This window comes from Emydura macquarii, unplaced genomic scaffold, assembly GCF_026122565.2.
Source record: "Emydura macquarii macquarii isolate MOO-44397 ecotype Brisbane River unplaced genomic scaffold, CSIRO-AGI_Emac_v2 contig_2372, whole genome shotgun sequence".
In the NCBI taxonomy this organism is placed as follows: domain Eukaryota; kingdom Metazoa; phylum Chordata; order Testudines; family Chelidae; genus Emydura; species Emydura macquarii.
This window is the reverse complement of record NW_027132509.1, coordinates 1,082,147-1,103,897: the sequence shown is the minus strand read 5'-3', so window position 1 is coordinate 1,103,897 and position 21,751 is coordinate 1,082,147. Positions and strand designations below refer to the sequence as shown.

General features: G+C 37.5%; 1 protein-coding gene across 2 annotated transcripts in view; it reads left to right on the top strand.

The window, feature by feature from the left end:
* Nucleotides 1-1,513: 1,513 nt before the first annotated feature.
* The window catches only part of RAB11FIP2 (RAB11 family interacting protein 2), a 41,768-nt gene continuing 21,530 nt past the window's right edge, over nucleotides 1,514-21,751 (top strand). Inside the window, exons 1-4 of one of the 2 annotated variants that reach the window (XM_067561302.1) lie at nucleotides 1,514-1,559; nucleotides 2,666-3,209; nucleotides 16,456-16,898; nucleotides 17,693-18,161. In XM_067561302.1, coding sequence (XP_067417403.1) covers nucleotides 2,857-3,209; nucleotides 16,456-16,898; nucleotides 17,693-18,161 — 1,265 coding nt within the window. In that variant the 5' untranslated portion in view covers nucleotides 1,514-1,559; nucleotides 2,666-2,856. Of the gene's footprint in view, nucleotides 1,560-1,691; nucleotides 1,941-2,665; nucleotides 3,210-16,455; nucleotides 16,899-17,692; nucleotides 18,162-21,751 lie in introns of those variants that run through there. The other variant, XM_067561303.1, reaches the window with a different exon arrangement.

Below are 21,751 nucleotides of genomic sequence, written 5' to 3'. Positions count from 1 at the left end.
ACCGACCCTATTTAATCATCAATACATCAATACACATGAACAAATAGCCAGTCCACAGTCAGAGTTCAAGAGTATCAATAGCTGTTCAGGATGAGCATGGAGACGTGGGCTGTGGGTGGTGTAGGCAGCTGGGTTGCAAAAGGAAACTGATAACTAGTGTATATGAGGTGTTGAATGACACAGTTGTTTAGTTCTTTGTTTTTTATGGTTTGTATTGATGGGATATAGTCTAGCAACTATAAAGTGTTTGCCTATGTATACAGGAATATAGCTAATATCTGTAGCTGTAACTACAACAGCCCCCCCGCCCACCCCTTAGGGGTAACACCATTCAATCTAAATATCCCCAAACACTTTAAAGTTACTTTTGATCTTTAATTTAAACAGGGTGGTCAAGCTGGGATGACTTGAAAAAAATGAGAGTTCAGAGTTTCTTAAAGCAGACTTTGCAAATGCTTGAATCACAAGAGTGAGAATTTTGAAAACTACCTTTAAAATAGGCACACCTATTTAAATAGCAGAGATGAGTGACAGTAGTGGACTAGTTCTACATCTAGACTTGTTTCTCAAGTGTGAATATTGCTCCTTAATGCAGAAATAGTGAAATATTTGGTAGTTTCAAAATGCTGGGACAATCTGAATGATTTATATGCCAAGAAAGTGATATTTTAAATGTCTTATTTAAATGCACAGCAATATCTTCTTTTAGTTGCAGGAGTTTTTTCATAGCATCATAGAAAGGTAGGGTTGGAAAGGACCTTGAGAAGTCATCAAATCTAGCCTCTTACACAGAGGCAGGACCAAGTAAACCTAGACCATCCCTACAGGTGTTTGTCCGATCTGCTCTTAAAAACCTCCAGTGAAGAGGATTCCACAACCGCTCTTGGAAGCCTATTCCAGAGCTTAACTATGCCTGTTGTTAGAAAGCTTTTCCCTTGTCTAACCTAAACTTCCCTAGGTGCAGATTAAGCCTGTTACTTCTCCTCCTGCCTTCAGCAGGCATGGAGAACAATTGATCATTGGCCTCTTTAATAAAAGCCCTTCATCTATTTGAGGATTTTTATCAGGTTTCCCCCAGTCTTCTTGTCTCAAATGTTTCAAAAAACTACTTTAAAATTAATCACAGCCCGGGGGGAGTCATTCGCTGTCTCCTCCACAAATCCGTGCATTCCTTCCGCCACCTGAAATCTTAGCTGGGGTCTCTTTCTCCCCCTATAAAACCCCCCCAGGAATTCACACACTCCCATCTAGACGCTAGCAGTCCCCTCTTCCTTTCCCCATCCCAGTGATGGCCCCCTCCTGCCCATAAAAATATTAGAGGTGTGTCTTTTTTCCTTCTCCTTCCCTACATTAGGCTTTTGTCTCTCCTCCCCCCACTACTATTAGGGAGCCCCCCTCCCACAGTAGAGGGACCCCTCTATTCTCCCTCTCCCCCGAAGTAAGGGTGAACTCCTCTGCCCATAAATAAGGGACCCTTCCTCTCTCCTCCTCCTCTCCCCACAGCAGCGCGCGACTGGGACTAGCTCCCGGCAGCTCAGCCCAGGAGGCTCCTCAGGCAGGTGGGTGAGGTGTGGCAAAGGCTCCCTAGGACCAGGCCCGCCCTGGCTGGCCGGCAGGGAGGGGACTTCACAGAACCCTGCCCTCTGACCGCTGGGGAGGCGGACGCGGCCCAGTCAGCAGCAGGCCGAGCCCCGCGGTGGTGACAGTGTGTGGGCGGAGGGGGGGTGGCTGCGTCAGCGCGGGGAGCGAGCGCGCTGCGAGCCGCCGGCCACGCTCGTCAACGGCCGGGGAGCCCAGCCCAGCCCGGCCCAGCCTGGCACCGCCGCGCGCACGCCGGGAGCCGGAGCCCGCCCCCCTCCCCCGTCCTCCGCAGCTGGAGTCAGTGCTGGGGACTGAGGCGCCGAGGCTGTAAGGGGGAGGCCGGCGGGGCGCGGAGGCCTGTGAGAGCTGGGGCAGAGCTTCACAGACCGAGGGGCGGGAGGGGGAAGGGAGCGTACCCCCGGGCTTCTCTCAGACCCGGGGAGGGAGCGGACCGCACCCCACCCCACCCCAGGGCTTCCCAGATTTTGGGTGGCGGTTTAGGGGGGGACCCCAGGGCTTCCCAGATTTTGGGTGGCGGTTTAGGGGGGACCCCAGGGCTTCCCAGACCTGGGGTGGGGGCTAAGGGGGGGGACCCCTGGCCTTCCTAGATGTGAAGGGGAGACTGAGTGAGGTGACCCCTGGGCTTCCCAGCGCCAGGTGGGACATAGTGGTGGAGTGCTGTGGACGGGGCCCTAGATCTTCACATGCAGGGAAGATCTAAAGGGGAGGGTATGTTGGGGCTCCTGGGGGTGTGTGGGATAAGGGGGGGAGACCAGGGAGTATTTATCATGAGGGGGAGTTTGTGGGTGTGAAGAGCTGCAGGCTAGAGTTGGTTACTGCCCTGGAAACCTTCCCTTTGCAAAGGAGTTACTGACAGGGAATTTCTGCCACATTAGGCTGCCCTGCTGGGAATGGGAAACAAGGGGAATTCTGATAAAGTTCAGGGTAATTATTAAAGGACATGGGCGTTGGTTTTTGGTTTTTTTTCTTTATGGTGTGAGAGGAGAAACTGAGTAAAGAAGAGCTGATTACGTCATTGCTGTGAAAGAAAAACATAATATATTAATTTTGTTTTAAAAATTAGCAAAAGCGCTAAAGGTGTGACTTCTTTGGAGGGAAAAATCTCAGCAATGATTAGTGTGTCTCTCAAAAAAACCCAGCCAAACAAAAAAGTATTCAGAGAAAAGAGAGAGCCCCATTTTAAGTACCCTGACGCAGTAATTAGAAGAGTTATAGACTTTATTTTGTTGCTATTACTGCTGGAACCCTTCAAAGATGATGTTGGCAGAGCAAGCCCAGAAGTGGTTTCCAACCCACGTGCAGGTTACAGTTCTTCAAGCCAAAGATCTGAAGCCAAAAGGCAAAAATGGCACCAACGATACCTACACTATAATACAACTGGGCAAGGAAAAATACTCCACCTCCGTAGCTGAGAAGACCTTGGATCCAGTCTGGAAAGAAGAGGCCTCATTCGAGCTCCCTGGATTATTGATGCAGGGGAATCCAGAAAAATACATCCTCTACCTGATTGTCATGCACAGGTCACTGGTGGGGCTGGATAAGTTTTTGGGACAGGTGGCAATAAATCTAAATGATATATTTGAGGACAAGCAAAGAAGAAAAACAGAGTAAGTGATGTTTTGTATTATAATTTGGGGGGGGGAAGGGGGGGGGGGGGGGTGTTGGGTATGCACTTCCAGATCAGAAGCCTTATAACCAAAGTAAAAATACCTATTCATTTCAGTTAAATTAGATTACATTTTGTTCCCTGATTTATCATAAGTTCTGTCCTACAATGAACTCTTCAAGGGCATATCCTTATTGAAGTCAGTAGGATTTCCTTTGATCACCTGGGCCTAACTGGACAGAGTGAGACCATAGATGTTAAAAAGTAATATTTATAAAAATTGTAGATAATTTTATCATCTTCTTACATTCTATTTTAATTTTTTTTTATACTATTCAGTTATACAACCATTTTCAACTCGTGGTATACAATTTGGACTATATTTTGGACTCAGGAAGCCCTTAAACTCAAGCATATGTCTAGCATCAACTTGTGTAATATAGTGTTCAGTCTTCATGTGGTGCAAAACTAAATTACTCTCAATTTTTCACATGTATTATTTGGTCCTGAATGAACTTTGACTAAATTAAGGTTTACCACACTAGTACTGTACTTTTCTGATTAGTTTTACGCATTGATCCTGCAAGCTGTTCTGCACTGCAGGCCCATGCAGAGAAGCTTGCAGGGTAGGGTTTGGGCCTTAGGGACAAACTGGAGTTGGTCTATTCATGTTAGTCCACTTCCTAGCAGTTTCTTCTATTGCAGTAGCCTCCTTCAGCAGCCACATACTCCTTGGTCAGATAAAACTGTAATTAATCAATACATTCTACAACTAGAACTCCAAGGAAATAATGTAAAAGTTATGCTTATAAATACTATTTTGTACAGTAAATGTACTATATATTTAAAGACTGAGTATCCTAAGGCCTGGTAAACATCCTCTTTTTTCGTACCAATGTAACGTTTTTATTAGGGTGTGGGTGGTGTTTTGTTTTTTGAAGTAGTTAAATCGGTACAACCCCCAGTGTGGACCCAATTATATTGATATAGTGTGGCTTATTTCTCTCAATATATGGAAATAAGTTGTACTGGTATAAGTAGCACTGTACTGGATCCACATTAGAGGTCATATAGCTTTAACTGTACCAGTCCCAAACCAATATAGTTAAATCAGTACAAAACCTGTGTGGACAAGCCATGAATTAAGCGTGTAAATTGCACTTGCTCTTTCTGCTTTAACCATCTAAAGCCCCAGTTTTGTAGTTAACTCTGTATGTTTGTAGAAGTCTGCTCTTGCTGTCCATTGCAGGATCATGGCCTAGGTCAGTTGTGCTCAACTAGAAGGTACATGTACCCCTGGAGATATGAAGAGGTTTTCTGAGGGTACATCAACTCATCTAAATATTTGCCTAGTTTTATAACAGGCTACATGAAAAGCAGTAGTGAAGTCAGTACGAACTAAAATTTCATACAGACAATGACTTGTTTATACTGCTCTAATACTATACACTAACTGTAGATACAATATTTATATTCTAATTGATTTGTTTCATTTTTACCATATAATTCTAAGAAAGCAAGCAATTTTTCAGTATCATGTACTGTGACACTTGTATTTTTATAACTGATTTTGTAAGCAAGTAATTTTGAAATGAGGTGAAACTTGGGGATAGTCAAGACAAATCAGACTTCTGCAGGTAGGGGTACAGTAGTCTGGAAAGTTTGAGAGTCACTGGCCTAGGTTAGTTTTTAAATTTATTGTCTTTTTAAAGGTAGGTCAAAGGAACTGCAACTGTTCCACTGAAATAGATGCTAACACTTATAACTTTAATAATGTGCTAATTTCTATTTCAGTTTAATTCAAACAGATTTCACTGTTTCTTCTAAATTAGTTCTTAAGTGGTGTTAAATGTGCTATAATTGAAAGTGATGATTAAACCCTGTCCTGCAAACACTTGGTCACGTGCGTATCTTTAAGCACGGTAAGACAAAGTAAAAGACGACGACAGAAATACAAAAATTTAACAAAAACTTGATTTAAGTAAATCAAAGTGGATATACACGTTCATAAAGTGGAAGAGGTAAAATGAGATGCATAATTAAGTAATCAAGAATTATTGTGAAAAATCACTCCTTCCATTTAGGGCAATGCAACTTTTTTGTACAGTAGAATTACAGCACTTTCATATCCATTTTACAATCTAACTGAAAGTAATGCTTGAACTATAGTATTGCAAAATTATTCTCAGAAAGTGCAACTGACTTGATTTCCAGGATTGTATGCACTGATGTAATAAAATCCTTGTGATAACTGCATGAACAAGTGAAATACTTCTATTTTTGCATATTCGTGGCTAGCCCAAGTTTAAATATGTTCTGTATCTTTAAAGCTCTTATTTTTAAGTGTGAGAGGAAGCATCTATCCCACGTAATGTAACATGTGAAAGAATAGTGCACTCTTGCAGAGCCCCCTAGAAGCAGTGCGTCTGCAAACGACAGTTTGCAGGATTGGGGCCTAAGGATAAATTTTCAAAAGCAACTTAGAGTCAGATTTTTAAAGAGCTTTAGATGGTTAAAGAGGAAGACGCACACCTGCTGAAATTATCAAAAGTGCCTACAAGACATGTTTCTGCATTTTTAGGTGCCTATAAACCTTTAACAATTTGGTCCTAAGACTTTTCTGAAAATTGGGTTTAGGCTCCTCATGCACTGAGGTGATCTTGGAAAATGTTACTGTCTCTACATAAGTATCTGCATGCATACATGTCAGGATTATTTCCCATTACTGTTAACTGGAGATCCAGGCATGTGTGTTGAAAGGAGAACAAACCTTCAGGTATATGTACACAAATGCAGCTTCTCTTAAAAAAAAAAAAAAAAAAAACTGAAATAACCTCGAGGATTCTTTTTTCTTCTGTTTTTATTATTTATTTATTATATTTATTAAAGACTTTTTTTTTTGGTGTAATATCCTGTTAACCTCAGCTTGGCAGTTAGAATAAGAACACCGTTTTCAGGTATGAGGATCAACTAGTTGAGTTAGCGGAAGTTGAAGATGCTTAATACCTCTCTGAGTCAGGCCTGTTGTACTTGAGCACAAAGAATTCTGATACTTAAATGCTATTTTGATTGTTTAAAAAGTGCTAATTGAGTTTATTAAACTCTGTTTCTGCTTTCAAGTATGTTGAGCAGGCTTGTGGTGGTGTTATATCCAGAGTGATTTTCTTATGTTGATGTAGTGTTAACATTTCTTGCTTTGTTTGAGGATAAATGAGATCCAGTTATTTGATGAAGTGTCTTTATTGGTAATATTTCTACCTTTTAATATATTTAATAGCTTCCTCTTTCCAATGCAGCTGTGCATATGGTGCTGTAAGAGACAGACTCAAGAGTCACTAGAGTATTACAAAAGAGATATTTAATATTCTGTACAATGCTGAACCTTGTCAGCAATTCCCCAGAGCTTTATAGAAAATAGGTATGAGAAGTGAAGGCTACCAGCTGATTTTGAATTCCTAGGAAGACTGCAGAGTGTATGACATAGAGTTTTGTTTGTTTGTTAATATATTTACAAGTTCATTGCAGCTTCAGGAACATATGACAGGAAAAGTAGTCTTTTTCATTTAGATTTTTATGTGCTACTTTTTGAACCTGTAGGAAAACTGATTTAAAAAAAAAAAAGCAATAAAGTTTTCAAGCAGAGGCATGATGAGAGGACTTATGCATCTTGTATTTTAATTTTTTTTTCTGGCACAAGATTTAAGAAAATAAAACAATGTTTATCATAACTTGGTGGTAAAAGGAATCTTCACATGCCATTGTGCAACATCTTTTTTCTTTTTGCAATTGATGATTTTTTGCATTCATAAAAATGCCTTCATAAAAATGGTTAGAATGCCTTGATCCAGTTCTGACTCAGGCAGTCACTTTCCAAACTTTTCATTGATACCTCAGCCAATGAACCTGCAGCACTCCAGTTCCAATTCTTTCTTGGGAACATCAGCTGTAGATGCTATGTTTTTAATGTTCCCAAATCTTGGAAAATACTCAGATTTGTTTAAAGGATATCTCTAAAATAGGCCTTTAAAGGTCTCTCTAACATTTCCGTGTTATATCCTTATAAATGCAGCTGTTTTAGCAGGTATGGTAATTATGCCTGTACTTCCATTATAAACTAAGTTTTTTTTCATTTTGCATTACCAATACATTGCAGCTTTTTTCTCTCTTATTGCAAAGTAAGCACTTCTCTGTTGCCACTGAAGTGTGTGTGAGTGTGAGAGAAAGAGAGAGCATGTACAGGTTTGTACAGACATCTGTACATCTCTGGTCACTTCTGCCCAGAGGCTTCTGGCAATCTAAAAAAGCATAACATGATAAAATAAAAGACCATATAAATTCCTGAACTAGTATGAAAATTATAATTTCCGATAATTGACTCTTAAATAATTTGTTACAACATTTTTATAGTAGTATTTTAAATTTCTGTGTTTAACTCTTATTCTCATGTACTGTACCTAAAATTGATAGGGCTATACAAGAATGGTTTTCCATTATCTTTTACTTTTGATGTCACTCATCTCATTGGCATCCTCTTCATTCTTGTTGTCTTCTAAGCATTTGTTATATATTCCTTTACTACTTTTCATAGTGAACTGACCTGTTACACATCCAGCTGTGCTTTGAGATGCAAAACTTTCTGAAATGTTCCAACTTGAGCTTTTCTTCATTCCCGTTTATCTTGCATGTTGAAATTTGTTAGAGGATTTTTTAATCTCTATTTTGGGACCTAATCTCAAAAAATTCTTTACAGGCACTATTGACAAAAGTGAAAAGTATGTGGTTTTTCTCCTGGCTATTTATTTAATACACAAAAAGGAGGCTATCCTTGGCAAAGAGACCAATTAAAATTAATTAATCAATTAAAATCAATTAAAATAGTCATGTAAGATAGTAGCCAGCAGGTTCTCCTCATCCCATTCCCCCACCCCCCCCCCCCCCAAAAAAAAACCCAAATCTTAAATCAATCCAATCAATACATCCACTTATCCTTACAAACACCTGCCCTTTATTGGGCCCATGTGTTCATATATCATCAAAAGCCTGTTTAAAAGACTTTGCTGTGCGCCCGGAATGTCTTATCCACTAATTCAGGCTATTTTGAATCAATGATTCTCCAAATGTTATGGCTGGTTATGGTGACTGCCCTGCTGGCACTGCCTTCTCTTTCATTGAGGGGGCTGCAGCTTGAGAACCTCTGACAGTAGGTTTGCAGAATGGCCTGGGAGGGAGGCAGTCTCTTGAATAGGTATCTTCCAAAACAACACTTTAAACTCCACACAGGAACCGAGAACCATTGGAGATCACAGTGTACTGATGTCATGGACTTCATATACTATGATGGCAAGGAACCCAGATCTTTTTGTGGATTGGTACCTTTTCTGTATTTTTTTTTTTTTTTTTTTTTTTTTAATAAAATGACTTAATAACAAGTAATACATTACAAGTAGAAGTCAAGCATTCTGTGCGAGCCTCAGTGTCCAAGTTGATTTTAGTTGTAACTCAGTGTAGAACATGTTGTAGTTATAAATATTTAGGTGAGAAAGGCATAGTTGGTGGTAGCAAGGTCTGCCTCTGAAAGAAACAGTCATAATAGTCTGGCCAGATGAAGATGAAAAGCTCCTTTCCCAGATTGCTGAATGATCATCTCACAGTAACTGAATATCCAATAATACCTCCTGAATGACAACTTCAATAACAAATAGAAGCATGCACTCTGAATGAGGGAGGTAGATGTAATTCTGGCCATATCTATAAATATCTATATCTATATATATATATATATATATATTCTGGCCATATCTATAAATTGTCTAACCTCTGATTCATCACTTGTCACACACTCATCTGGAGTAACGTCATTCAGGCTTCAGTTTCAGGCACATATTAGAGGTTGTCTACACACAAATTGAAGCTAAAATAACTAACTTTATTTAAATTCAGATCTTTAGTTATTTTGGTTCCAAAATAAGAGTGTCAGTGCATAGTCTTGCTTAAAGATGTAAGTTAAAGCCAATTTAATGATTTTGATTCCAGCTGGTGTATGGACAAGGCCTTAGTAAGATATTTTAGTATACCTACTTCCATTCACTTTGTGGTGACATGACATTGCTGTTGTATACTTTTATTTTATTTTTTTTAATCTCTGTACCACACCATAAATTACTTTTCAGAAAATAATGCTTGCCAGTCCTGGGTTTCATCTCTCTCAATGTCATCTTAGATCTTATTTTAATAAATAATTAAGCCATTTCCACATCATTTCATTCCCTATTCTGTGTAATCTATACTGTGTTTCCATCCTTAATTTTACCATTTATCAACTTTTGATTTGATGCAATATATATGGTTGATACATTGTCTGGTCATCTTATCATGAAAATAACTTTCTACATTTTTTCTAATTAAATTTAGTGCTAGTGAAAAATGTTGAATTCAAAGCTGTGGACACTGAAGTCCTCTTTCTATCCACAGATCAGGTAGTTATGGGTTGTCACACTAGTCAGTTTGTGTGAACAAATGTTCAGTGTACCTAAACCCAAATCTTGAAGGGATTAATCTAAATGGAAAAATTAATTATTCCCAATGCCAATTCAGTCCTTGCAATAATTTAAATAATTTTTTAGCATTTTCCCCATGAACACCTAAGATTTCAGATTTAGTTTTCTGGCACGGAAGTATGGTTATCTCAATTTTCAGGTTATGATTTCATTCTCTCAAGTAAATTAAAATGAAATACTGTTGCAACTGTGATTATCTAAAACATACTTTGTGTTTTGCTTGTTCTCTGTTGGAGTATTATTGTAGGGACTGTTATTTTTACTCTCTTGATTTTAGCTTGTCTGACACATTTGGTGTTATGCTTTAGTGTCGCCTTCACTTTAATATAAATTAAAATGTCCCTTCCAGCACCTGTGTAAGATGAAGTTAGATGAAACAGTAAACATTTATTTCAAATACAAGCAAAAATTCTAATACGTGATGGATAATGCCCATGTAGCTTTAAATCCGACTGTCGTCATGCAGAATAGTAGTAGTACGCTCCACCCCTAGTGCTGCCTGATACTGCTATTGGGTGTTTGCTGTGACAGTCCACAAACGGGGGCTCTGATACCACAAATGCTTAGCCGGAAAATGGGCATGCTTAAAGTTAAATCCTTGTAGGAGTTCAGGATTGAGGCTGTTTTCGTTGTTGTTTGCCTCCAAAATAAAAAAAAAAAAAAAAAAAGGAAAAAAAAAAAAATTGGCTTAAATCATGAGATTTTTAAAAAAAAATAAGTTTTGTATTCTTCTTGCTTTCATTCTCGTTTTTGAGCCATTAGGGGTCACACTTCCAAGTTTTTCTTCACAACTATTGGTACTTTGTTTTTTAAATAAAAGCTGAGATTTTTATGCAGTCCCATGAGGACATTAGGAAAGATGCCAAATATTGTGACACTGGCAATAAAATCACAAGATTTGATAACACCCTTTCCCCTTTAAGCAAGGGACTGATGGGACTGGAAACACTTGGGCACTTGTATATCTGCATTAATTCCAAGAATAGGCTTTGCTCGGGTGTGGCGTGTGCATATGTTTGCATGGGTTTATTTTCATTATGTTCACTGAAGAAAACCCACTTTCTACCACTACAGTATTGCAGGACAGTGAGGATTACCATCAAGAGCAGGTACTTATGTGTAATTTTAGAGGCAACTACTGATGTAGGGTGCTCTCCTTTTTCCTCTTCACTGAATAACTGTGTTAAGAGGTCTAGCAGATTGAGCCATATTTTTTTTTTGTCTTTTTTTCTTTTTAATCACTAGGCCACTGTGTGGATTCAAAGCACTGAAACCACAGGAATAATGGTCACTCCAGATGGTTGCTCAGCACTTTCGAGAATCAACCCACTAATTTAGAAATCTAAATCCAGATTTAGGCAACTGACTTTAAATTCCTCTTTTTAAAATCTCTGAATAAATTTAAAATTAACTGAAAATGGTAGATACTTCATTGGCAGAGAGGGCTCAGAGGAAGAATTTTGGGAAGTAGTCGGCTGAGTGGAGAAATCACTCTATTGCTTCTCATGTTTGGCAGTGGCAAGAAAATGAGGCAGGGGCCAGCTTTCATTCTGAGCCACAGATTGTGTCCCTGTGGATGAGCATTTTCAATCCATTTCTCACTGAAGTGACTAGAACGTCTCCCATTGCCTTCACAGGGAGTTATATGAAGCTCTACATGAATAACAGAATGTATGTTGTGTAACAGAATATAAATAGATTTTGCCCCACCCATGCTATTATTCAACTAGTGAACAGAAAGTTTTGAGAGCTTCTCCTTTAACAGGAGATCGGATTAATGTTGGAATTGCAAAATTCTGTGGCAGTTGGGGGATGAGAGAGAGGGAAGACAGAGGGAATCACAGTGGCAGTAATACAACCTGCCACCATGACTGGAAGAGAGACCAAGTCTTAGTCATGGAAGATTTATTGGAAGCAGGGTAAAATGTGTGAGGTGAATAGTATCAAATATAAAAAAGTAAGTTGGAGAAACCAACAGAAATTGGAAGAAAATGAGAGCAGAGAAAGGAGAGAGAGAGAGACAGTATGAGAGCCAGGAAAACAGAAGTGGGCTTGTAGATCTCTTGCTACATTGAGTGACGGTTTTGAATTAATTTAAATATAAAAATTTGGCCTTAATTAGTATGTACTAGTATATGTACTATAATAGAAAAACAGTTTATATTCCTCCTCACCTTCTCTGTTCACTACTGCCGAGATAAAGGAGACTGTGCTTCTGATACTGTTATTTATTTATGTAGTATGGACAGGGTTGTTAAGAAGACTGCCAGGATAGGGGACTTTGGTTTCTTCATCTTTAATTACAGGATTCTTAAGTCGTTTCTTTATTGGCTAGTAAGTAACCATAGTTGCTCAGACTGGATTTTTGGTTGTCCTGGCTACTAAGCAATAGGATTTTCCCTAGTTTGTCTTGAACCTTTCTGTCCCCATGTCTTTATGTTTTGAGAAAGCTGCTGGAGTGTAGAAGAGCAATACAGATAATAAATACCACCTACAAAATCAAGATAATCAAAAACGTGTGAGGGAGGGACGAAAGCCTATTATCAGGATTCTCAGAAATGTATGAGAAAAGGAAACCAGGATTGTTTTGATGGGAGGCATAGTAGGAAAGGTAAGAGGAGCAAGAAAAAAATAAGAGGATGTGTAAGCTAAGGCATCCTCTTTAGAACCTTTGAAGGCAAGGGCAAGAATTTTCTGTTTGAAGCAGAAGGCAAGAGGACTTCCTTTGAAGTTGAGCCTTGGTATGAGGTCTGTTTAAATAAGACTGCAAGAATGGATATAATACTTGGTTATTAAATAAAAGGCCCTGTTCATGCATGTTATTGGCCATTTTCCTAGTTTGTGCAGGCTTTCTAAGGAACAAGGTCGCGGCATCCTGTCAACTGCAGCATTTATTATGGTTAAAAGTACTGTAAGCAAAACCAAAATAGCAAACTTTATAATCTTTGACAATACACTGCAATATAAAAATTGGCAATATTATAATGGAATTTAATGATTCAGGCCCAACATGCGGTTATCTAAAAACACAACTTTATTTTCCAAATCCTTTTTCCCATTATGTACAGTGTTTCTCTGTTTGCTGCACATAACCCTGTGCTTTAAAAACAGATTCTAATGAGAAGTATTCACTTTGTCTCAGAATTGTTTGTTCATGACGAACTCTTCACAAGATTGATTATTACTAAGGTTTGTTCTCATCAAAAGTATCTGAAAAAAAGAGTATATATTTGACTCAATAAAAAAATCAGAATTTGTCTACTCATATTCTCTTATAAACTGAAGCATATGGAAAGTTCATTGTAACTAAAATGTAAGATATAGACTGCTGAGTTACCAAAATAACCTTGTATTGGCCATAAAAATCAAATGTGTGTGTTTTTATATCAAGAAAGGTCTGATCCCTACAGTCAGTCCTCAAGCAAAACTCCACTGAAGTCAATGAAAATTTTGTTCAGTAAATAATTCAGGATCAGCCTCCATTGGCTGGTCCTGTACCAGTGGATCAATGGAAACCTTGGGGTGTGGATCAAGCCTCGTGCTTTTGTTATTTTGCAAGCGAGTTTTTTGTTTGTTTTTCATTTTTGCAACTGATTGGCATGAAGTTCTTTAAAGTCTTTGGAACTATGCACAACTTGCATTCAAAGGCAACATGCAGGCTGTGAACATACTGTAATGAAACTGTCCTTCAGGCTTTTCTGAATCTCAGAATAGTTTGCTGTATGTATGCCAGTAAAGGTAGTATTGATAGTGGCACATATTAGTAAACTAGTGATAATGATTTCAGTAGTTGTGTTACATTAAACAGTAAAAGACAAGATTATCCACACACAGGTATACTAACATTTCTGTTTTAAAACCTTAGAATGTATTATTGACTTTGTTACAAAACAAGTTAATAAGCATCAGATGTCAGTTTAAAATCACAATAATGTTCTTCTGATTCCTAAATGAAAACATATGCAAATTCAGGAATATCCTTGCAAGAATATTGTCAAAGATACAATATTCCTGTCTGAGATTTATTGGAGGGAAAATGCTTAATAACTGCTGAGGTTGGACTGTTTAAATTGGAAAAACTGTCTTAAAGCTTGTATAAGATTTTGTTTCCTGGTCTGTCTTGCCAGAATGTACTTCTCCCCTCTCCCTGCTGGTTAGAGCACTGATTAGACTGCTGTGACAACAGCCAGATCCACAATCCCACATTAAATTTGGGGTTGTCTAGTAAACAGTGTAGAAAGGGAAGTTTTTACTGCTTCAGCTTTGCTTGTCTGAGAAGCTGAATTAATTAACTTACAATTTAAGTCTAGTGGGAGAACATAAAGGTTGTGTATGGTGTATATGTGTGGATTTTTTCATTTGCATTTTTGTTTAAATACGAACAGTAGAATGTAGAGGGTGTGAACAAGCTTTCTTTTAAAAGTGACCTTTCAAAGGGCATGGAGGAGTTGGTTTTTCACTTCTTTTGCTACCTTATGATGTATAAAGGACAGGTGTGTGTGTTTCTGTTGTTTACATTAGAACTTTAAGTTTTGTCTACCTTGTTTTTCCCTTAAAGAGTCTGTTGTTAGATTTCTGGCATCACTTGAAATAGAGGTTGAAGTCTGATTAACTGAAAAGAAAAATGATATTTTTCTTCCCTGTTAACATGTCATTTTGCTTTTTGTTTAACTCATGTGCAAATTAAATGCCTAACAGTTAGAAGGAAAGGTATATTTATTAGAGATGTAATTCCCCCACCCCTTTAGTTAAGGGATGAAAAAATTCTCAATCCTCTTATCTGGGCCTTTAGATGTGTACTTTTATTAAAAATAGGGAGACAAGACTTGATACTAGTAAGGCATGAAAGCTTTTGGGCCTTCTTTATACACATCATAAAAAAGCAAAAAAAAAAAAAAAAAAAAAGTCCTGTCTTCTCCCTTTTATTTTTCCTTTGGCAGGTCACCTTTAGAAGGACATTCTCAACTGAAAAAATTATTTCTGGATCTGAAACCTTTTTATTTACCTTAGCCATCACTTGTTTAAAGAAAATAAACAAAAACCTGAAAGGGTATTGAACTATTTTTCTCTCCTTTTCAGCCTGTTTACTTTGAGTATTTGATAGTACTATGTGCATAATCAGTTTCTTATCTGTGTTGATAGTCAGTTTCACTTCCTAGTCCTCCTGGTCTAACTTGATTTCATCCTGCTAATCTACTGTTGTGGGAGTGCATATGCGAGTTCTATTTTTTTTTTTTTCCTGTGGAGTTGCTGACACTTCACTGTGTAGCTGGATGTTTCTATTAGTTTGTCAGGGAAATTGATTTGGTCTTGCAGGAGCCAAAGTGTAGCAGAGCCAAGCAGCTGGGTGGATGTCTTTTTCCTTGGACCCTTTCAGAGAGCCTTTGCCTCATTCAATCCTTACTCTCTTCTCTGGTGCCAGAGAAAGATTTCCTGAACTCCCTTGATGCTTTTCACAAAGCTGTGGGAGCTGGAGGAAACCTCAGACCCTCTTCAGGGCAAGGAGAAATGGGAGTAGAGATGTAGGAATGCTTTCTGCCTGTGCTTATCCCACCTCTTTCAGGATTGGCGACCCAGTGTGTTTTTGAGAGGCGCCCAGAACCTTGCTCAGAACAGGGGAAGTAGTTGTGATGGAATTGTGCGACCCTCACTGAGCCCTCTGTGCAGGTAGAGTAAGTATAGAAAATAGAAGGAGTCTTCACTCCACAGACGCCTCCATGGGACTAGGAAGCAAAATGGAGCAGGAGTAGAGCATGCATGGGATCAGGAGGCGAGCCTTTACTGCCCTTGACCAGGAAGCATCACTGGGCTGGTTTTAGGGGAAGGGGGAAATTATGGGAACCTCCATGAAGGTGGTGGGGAGATTTGCTAGGTTCCAAAGCCAGACAGGAAGGGGTACAGTATGCTGATGTTAGTGCTACTGGTGACCAGCAGAGAGGCAGAGCAAGCCCTTCAGTGTGGGGACACACCTAAGTGGGTGTAATAAGTGGGGCCTTATTACTCTGCTATTTGTGCTCTTGCAACCATCATTAAAGGCAGTTGGAGCTGAACTTGCGTAACTGACAGGATTTGGCCCTGAATCACCAAGGGTCCTAAAGGCAGTCTGAGTTCTTTTCTGCTAGTGTCATCCACGTAAGCCTTAGCAGGCGAGGAAAAGAATAGAAAATATTTACTGGCATATAAACTTAAGCAAAACCAAAACGAGTATTGGTTGAGATACTTGGCATGCTATATAAATTGATGTAGTACATTATTACTATTATTATTTTCAAAGGGAAGCTATTTTAGAAAAGTTGACAATGTTCTTTTAAATGGAAAATTATTTGTCTCTCTAATTCTAAATGCCAAATTCAGCCTTGTTAGCAGATCCAACTCTATTGACTTCAGTGGAGTTTGGAACACTTGCACCAAGTCTGACTTTGGCACTCGGAATGTGAGATTAGTGGAAAGTAATTTTTTAAAGGTTCCTTTTCAAGAATTTATATCGAAAAAATAAGGTTTGTCAATCACAACCTCTTATTACATAGGAAATCTTCATTTTTTATTCATGGAATTCTTGGGTTTTGTAGCATTGGTGTTCAGTTTACAGTATCAAGATAAATTAATCTTGTAAATAGCATGTAGCTTTATGACCAGTCTTCAGAATGAAACACACCACAGCTTTCTGACTCTCTTCCTTTCTCTTTTAAGGTGGTTTAGCCTAGAGTCCAAACAAGGAAAAAGAACTAAAGACAGAGGAGAAATAAAGGTCAATATTCAGTTTATGAGGAATAATATGACCGCAAGCATGTTTGATTTGTCAATGAAAGACAAAACAAAATCCCCTTTTGCTAAACTAAAAGACAAAATGAAGGGTCGAAAGAATGATGGGACGCTTTCAGATACATCCTCTGCAATCATTCTGAGTACTCACATACCTGATGCGAACACTGAAATATCCAATAATGAAATACAAATGAAATCAAAACCAAAAAAACCTTTTCTTCTGGGACCTCAGCGATTATCTTCAGCTCATTCAATGTCTGATTTAACTGGATCACATGTGTCTTCAGAAAAAATGAAATCCAGCACAACTGGCCCCACACACCTTTTCAGACGTCAGTTAGAATATTTTAGTTCTGTTGATGAAAGTGGTAAGTAAAACATGTTTTTCTTAATCTTAGTCACTGTGATTGTAGCCTCATTGTTATCAGTGTGAGAACCTTTAAGAATCTGTTGTGTTTAGTGCAAACTGTAACTTCCAGACAAAGTAGTTAAGAATTATTACTCTGTATGGTAGATTAATTCATAGAAGTCTTGCGTTTTTGTTTAGATCAGTAGGTGATGCCTATTTCCTGTAAATGCTGTTGCCAAGAAACAGGGACTATTCAGTTTCTGTGAATATATTTCATTGCCCATTTTCCCCTAAGTTTAAAGCATGCTGTAATAACATTACATTTTATGTAGCAATCCAAAACAAAAAATGGTTTAGCTGGTCAGAAATGTTTAAGAAAAAAATGAATGTGATCATGTTTTTTAGAATGTCCAGAAACTCTCACTAGACAGAGTAACTTCCAATGTAAATGAAGAATTGAAAATGCTTTCAGTTGGGCAAGATTTCTTGTACAACAATATGTTTTTATCGTTTTCTAAAACTTCAAATTAGTCATAGTCACCTTTGTGTGTACAACCTAATTTTCATATAGAAAACAAAAGCTTATTGCAGTGTATATGGATTCCTTAAAAATTCCTTAACCACATATTGGGGACCACAATTGCTTTGTATTTTTTTTAAAAAATCAGTAAAAATTATTCAACAATGCTGTGTTTTTTGAAATTAGAAACAATTGCAAAACTTCTAAACCTGAAAGAATAATATGAGCTCTCCACCTGTCATAAAGTGTGATGTCACTGGTTACATACTAACAACAAAATTGTTTGTTTGCAGGAAGTCTAAAATCTCCACATAGGAGGACATTAAGTGCTGGTACTTCTAAAATGAATGAGCTTGACAACACAGCTGATGAAAGTGAATCAGCACCTGAAGCACAAAATGATCCATTTAAAAATGTGAGTGCTTCATTGCCCCAAAAGTTTGCTACGCTACCAAGACAGAAAAATCCATTTGAAGAAAGCCCTGCATCATGGGACCAAAACACAGGTCTGTTTTCCAAGCCTGTTGAAATAAAAAAAGACATTAAAAAAGAGAAAAAGGAGAAAGTTAGCCTTTTTGAAAGAGTGACTGGAAAAAAAGATAGCAAGAAGTTGGATAAACTTAGCAACGGGGGATCAGACAGTTCCACTGACTTGAAATCACCTAATGCATTTGGTGAAAGTCATAAGGAAAGTTTTGATTATGATTCACGTAATCCATTTACAACAAACTTCAGGCCTACAAGCGTGTTACCAACATCTAGGTAGGTTTAACTTTTTTTGGATCTGATATCTTCAGCATGTTGTTATATTCTTGAACTCTACACGTTTTCATTTATATCTTTGTGCTTTATTATATACATTTATACCACTGTTCATCCATTTGTAAGTAAAAAGCATTAATTTCTTATAGTTTGATCTTTTTTCTTTCCTGTGGCATACTTCTAAGGATCTTTTTGAAGTTACATTGCATATTACTAACATGAGCTGTGAGTGCTCTTTGGTTTTGGGTTTCTGAAGACATTTCACACGCTTCAGCATGGGTTTGTCTCTAAAGTCTTGGCTTTAGATGGAGGCTTGTTTACTACTAAATCTAAATAGTGATCACTTTTAAGAAGTCACTAATTTTTGCAACACCTCAGTGTCTAAGATAAGGCAGTTATTTCCTTTGCTAAGTATAAGTATTGCAATATTTCAGATACAAAGTGTAAGCATTGATAAATGTTCATTTTGTAATGGTAATGGCTACCAGACTCTAGAATAATGGCTACTTTCTCCTATTCTATGGTCACATTATACGTCATGGTGCCCATTTAATAGTGATTCTTAGCCACTCATTTTGCATATTGTTAAAATGGGAGTCATTTTGAGGGAAAAAAGTCTTTTTTGTATGTATACATAAAATTTTAGTAAGACACTGAAAAGCCTCTTAGGTCTCTGCATTTAAAATGCAAATTAATTCCATTACTTCCACAGAGCCAAAAGTATAAAAGTTAATCACCTTTACTATATGATAGATATTTTCTTATAATATTCATCATGTAATAGATTTAAATGAAAATCTTTACTTTTTACACATTCCAATATTATAATCATATCAAAATTGGGTGTTCTCTCTGTGTTGACATGTATTTTATGCAAATCGTGTTTTCCTTTGAATTAGAAACTTTTACTCATGAAACTTACATATGTAATAACTTCACAATTTAACTTTACTTTTACAAATTTTAATTGTGGAAGACAAGTAAAATATAAAGTTAGTGTACATGTGGAGTGGGAATGGCTAAATGTATACATTTATGGACACAGCATAAGTTAGGCTGAAAAAAGTCAGCTTTAATATGTGCATGTTCTCAGTATACGCATTTTATGCTAATATTGAATTTAGATTTGGAGCCACCTTTTGCTTAGTTTCTATTTTCCTCATTCCCCATATTTTAAACTCGTTGTGGCAGAAACCTTGTTTCCTTACTCATCAGAAAAGTACCTAGCATATTTTTGATACTATATAAATAATTACAGTTCATAGTCTGAAGTCTTTGTCCAGTCCTTCCCATCTTAATACACTCAGAAATCTCTGTGCAAATTGCCCAACTAAAGGTTTAAAAGGCAAGATAATGGAAATGATGGACAAATATGCTTGTATTGTTTAAATTACAAAGAAACCATGTACCTGTCCTCATGCAACATATATTTGAAGGATATCTGATAGAACCTCAAGGCTGAAATCTAAGTTCTTTGTCATTTCCAGAGTTTAAATGGAGACCACATGAAGAACGTAAAACTATTGTGAATGTAGGTTGGTAGGACAGGGTCTATTTTTCATGCAGCAAGATGGCTGACCATTAAACTTTAATGTTGAAAGAAGTGTATCGCCTTTTTGAATCTGTGACCTAAATTTTGAGGATTGCTGACGTAATGGCTTTGGTTTTGGTATTGACCACAGTGCACTGGAGATTGGGATGATGCAAATTTTATGTCTGGATTGAGTGAATCTGAAAAAAGACTGGCAATTTGTTTTTTGTTTATTTTTGTCTCACTTCTTATCTAAGATACCTGGAGCCCATATACGCAAAGGTAATTAGGTGCCTAACTTCCACAAACACACAAGTGAGCTGTGTGTGGGCCTACTGTAATGCCTCTTGAAGTTAATGAGTCTTTCCATTGACTTCAGTGAGCTCTGGATCAGACCCCAAATTCACCCTAATTAATTTAGTCTGGCATTTTTGATTAAACAATGATAATTTGAGGAATAGCATTTCATGGCAGTATAACTAAGTGTTGGTGAGATGAGTTCCTGGATGGAGGCATTTGTCCTTCTCCTGGCCAATTCATTAAATACCTGGCAATGCCCACCATATTGGTCTCATTGCTATTATAAAACAATACTTTTTATTTTTGTGATGTAATTGTGTTTTCTACTTCAGAAGTGGAGAGAGATGTGAGCAATTTGCTTACAGCACTAATTTGTTCCCAGCAGTTAGATGGATGCAGTAGCCACTGGGAAAGCAGGATTTCATTTTCATTATTCTGATAAGGTTAATAAAGTTTAACCTTATTTTAGAGAATTACCATAAAATCAGCAAGAGGTGTTGGAAACAGAGAGATATAGGAATTTGTCATTTCTGATAATCTCAGCTCTGACAATGACTCCTCTTGTAGCCTTGGGCAAGTCACTTAACCTCTCTGCTTCAGTTTCCTTATTTGTAAAATGGGGATGATGCTTTCCTTCCTCTTAAGAATTTTGTAAGGATTAAATTAGAATTGATTAAGGGCTTGGAAGGTGTAAAATATTATATAAATGGTAAGGATTATTTTATTCCTCATTTTTATTGTCTGGTGTAAATGAGCATTAAAGACTTTTATGCTAACTTCTTGACATTTTAAAAATGTTATGGCTTTACAGTAAAAGAAAACACACTTTTTGTAGCTGTTTTTAAATCCATTAGTTCCAAGGCATTTACACCATGCAGCCAATGAAAAGTCACTAAGCATACAATATGTGCTAGTATTCTTAGTCATCCTTTAACAGTAATGGGATTTGTCTTCATAACTCCTAATCCACTGCTTTGAAACTTTTGCCCTGTATATTATATTACATTAATTATTGAAATTGCTCCCATTATTTGATAGAGCTCTCAGGAGGGTATATTTGTGGACACCAGCCATGTTGTCTTTATACCAAATACACCTACATAAATTGATATTTGTCTTCAAAAATAAAAAATCCTTCATAAAATGACCAAGCCTTTGTGCATCATTTCTCTAAAATTGTTTGTTTAAAAAATACATTACAGTAGGCTAATAAACTGACGTGAAAATTTCTCAATTTACACCACTTGACAGGTGCTAAAAGAAAAGCATCTTTAATTCTAATGTGTTGTTAGGACCTCTTTAGAGAGATTGTACAAGTTATTAACAAGGTCCTCTGAGACAGGAGACGGGTAATTAACAAGACCTACAGAAAGAGAGTTTAGGTAATTAATGAGCTTCTAGGCAGTGGACCCAGGGTAACAAATAGTCCAATAGTTAAAGCCGATAGGTTGTTACTAGTATGATCAAGTGGCAGATTTAGGAAAGTGAATTGATAGATGTCTGTGAGCTTTGTAAGAAGCATTTAAAAAAAATAAACACTTTAGATTATATTTCCATGACAGAGTAGTCATTTTAATGGGAATTCAAGTGGAGATTGAAATTACATTAGAGAACATTAAATGGATGTAGTATCCCAAAAGGAAAATGACATACTAAGGAGGCATGAGAGGAATTATTACTAGGTGCCATGTGTCTATAATCATTGTCTGTTTTAGAAAAAAAACAAAAAACAGTTCAACAACTGAACAAACCTCCTGTG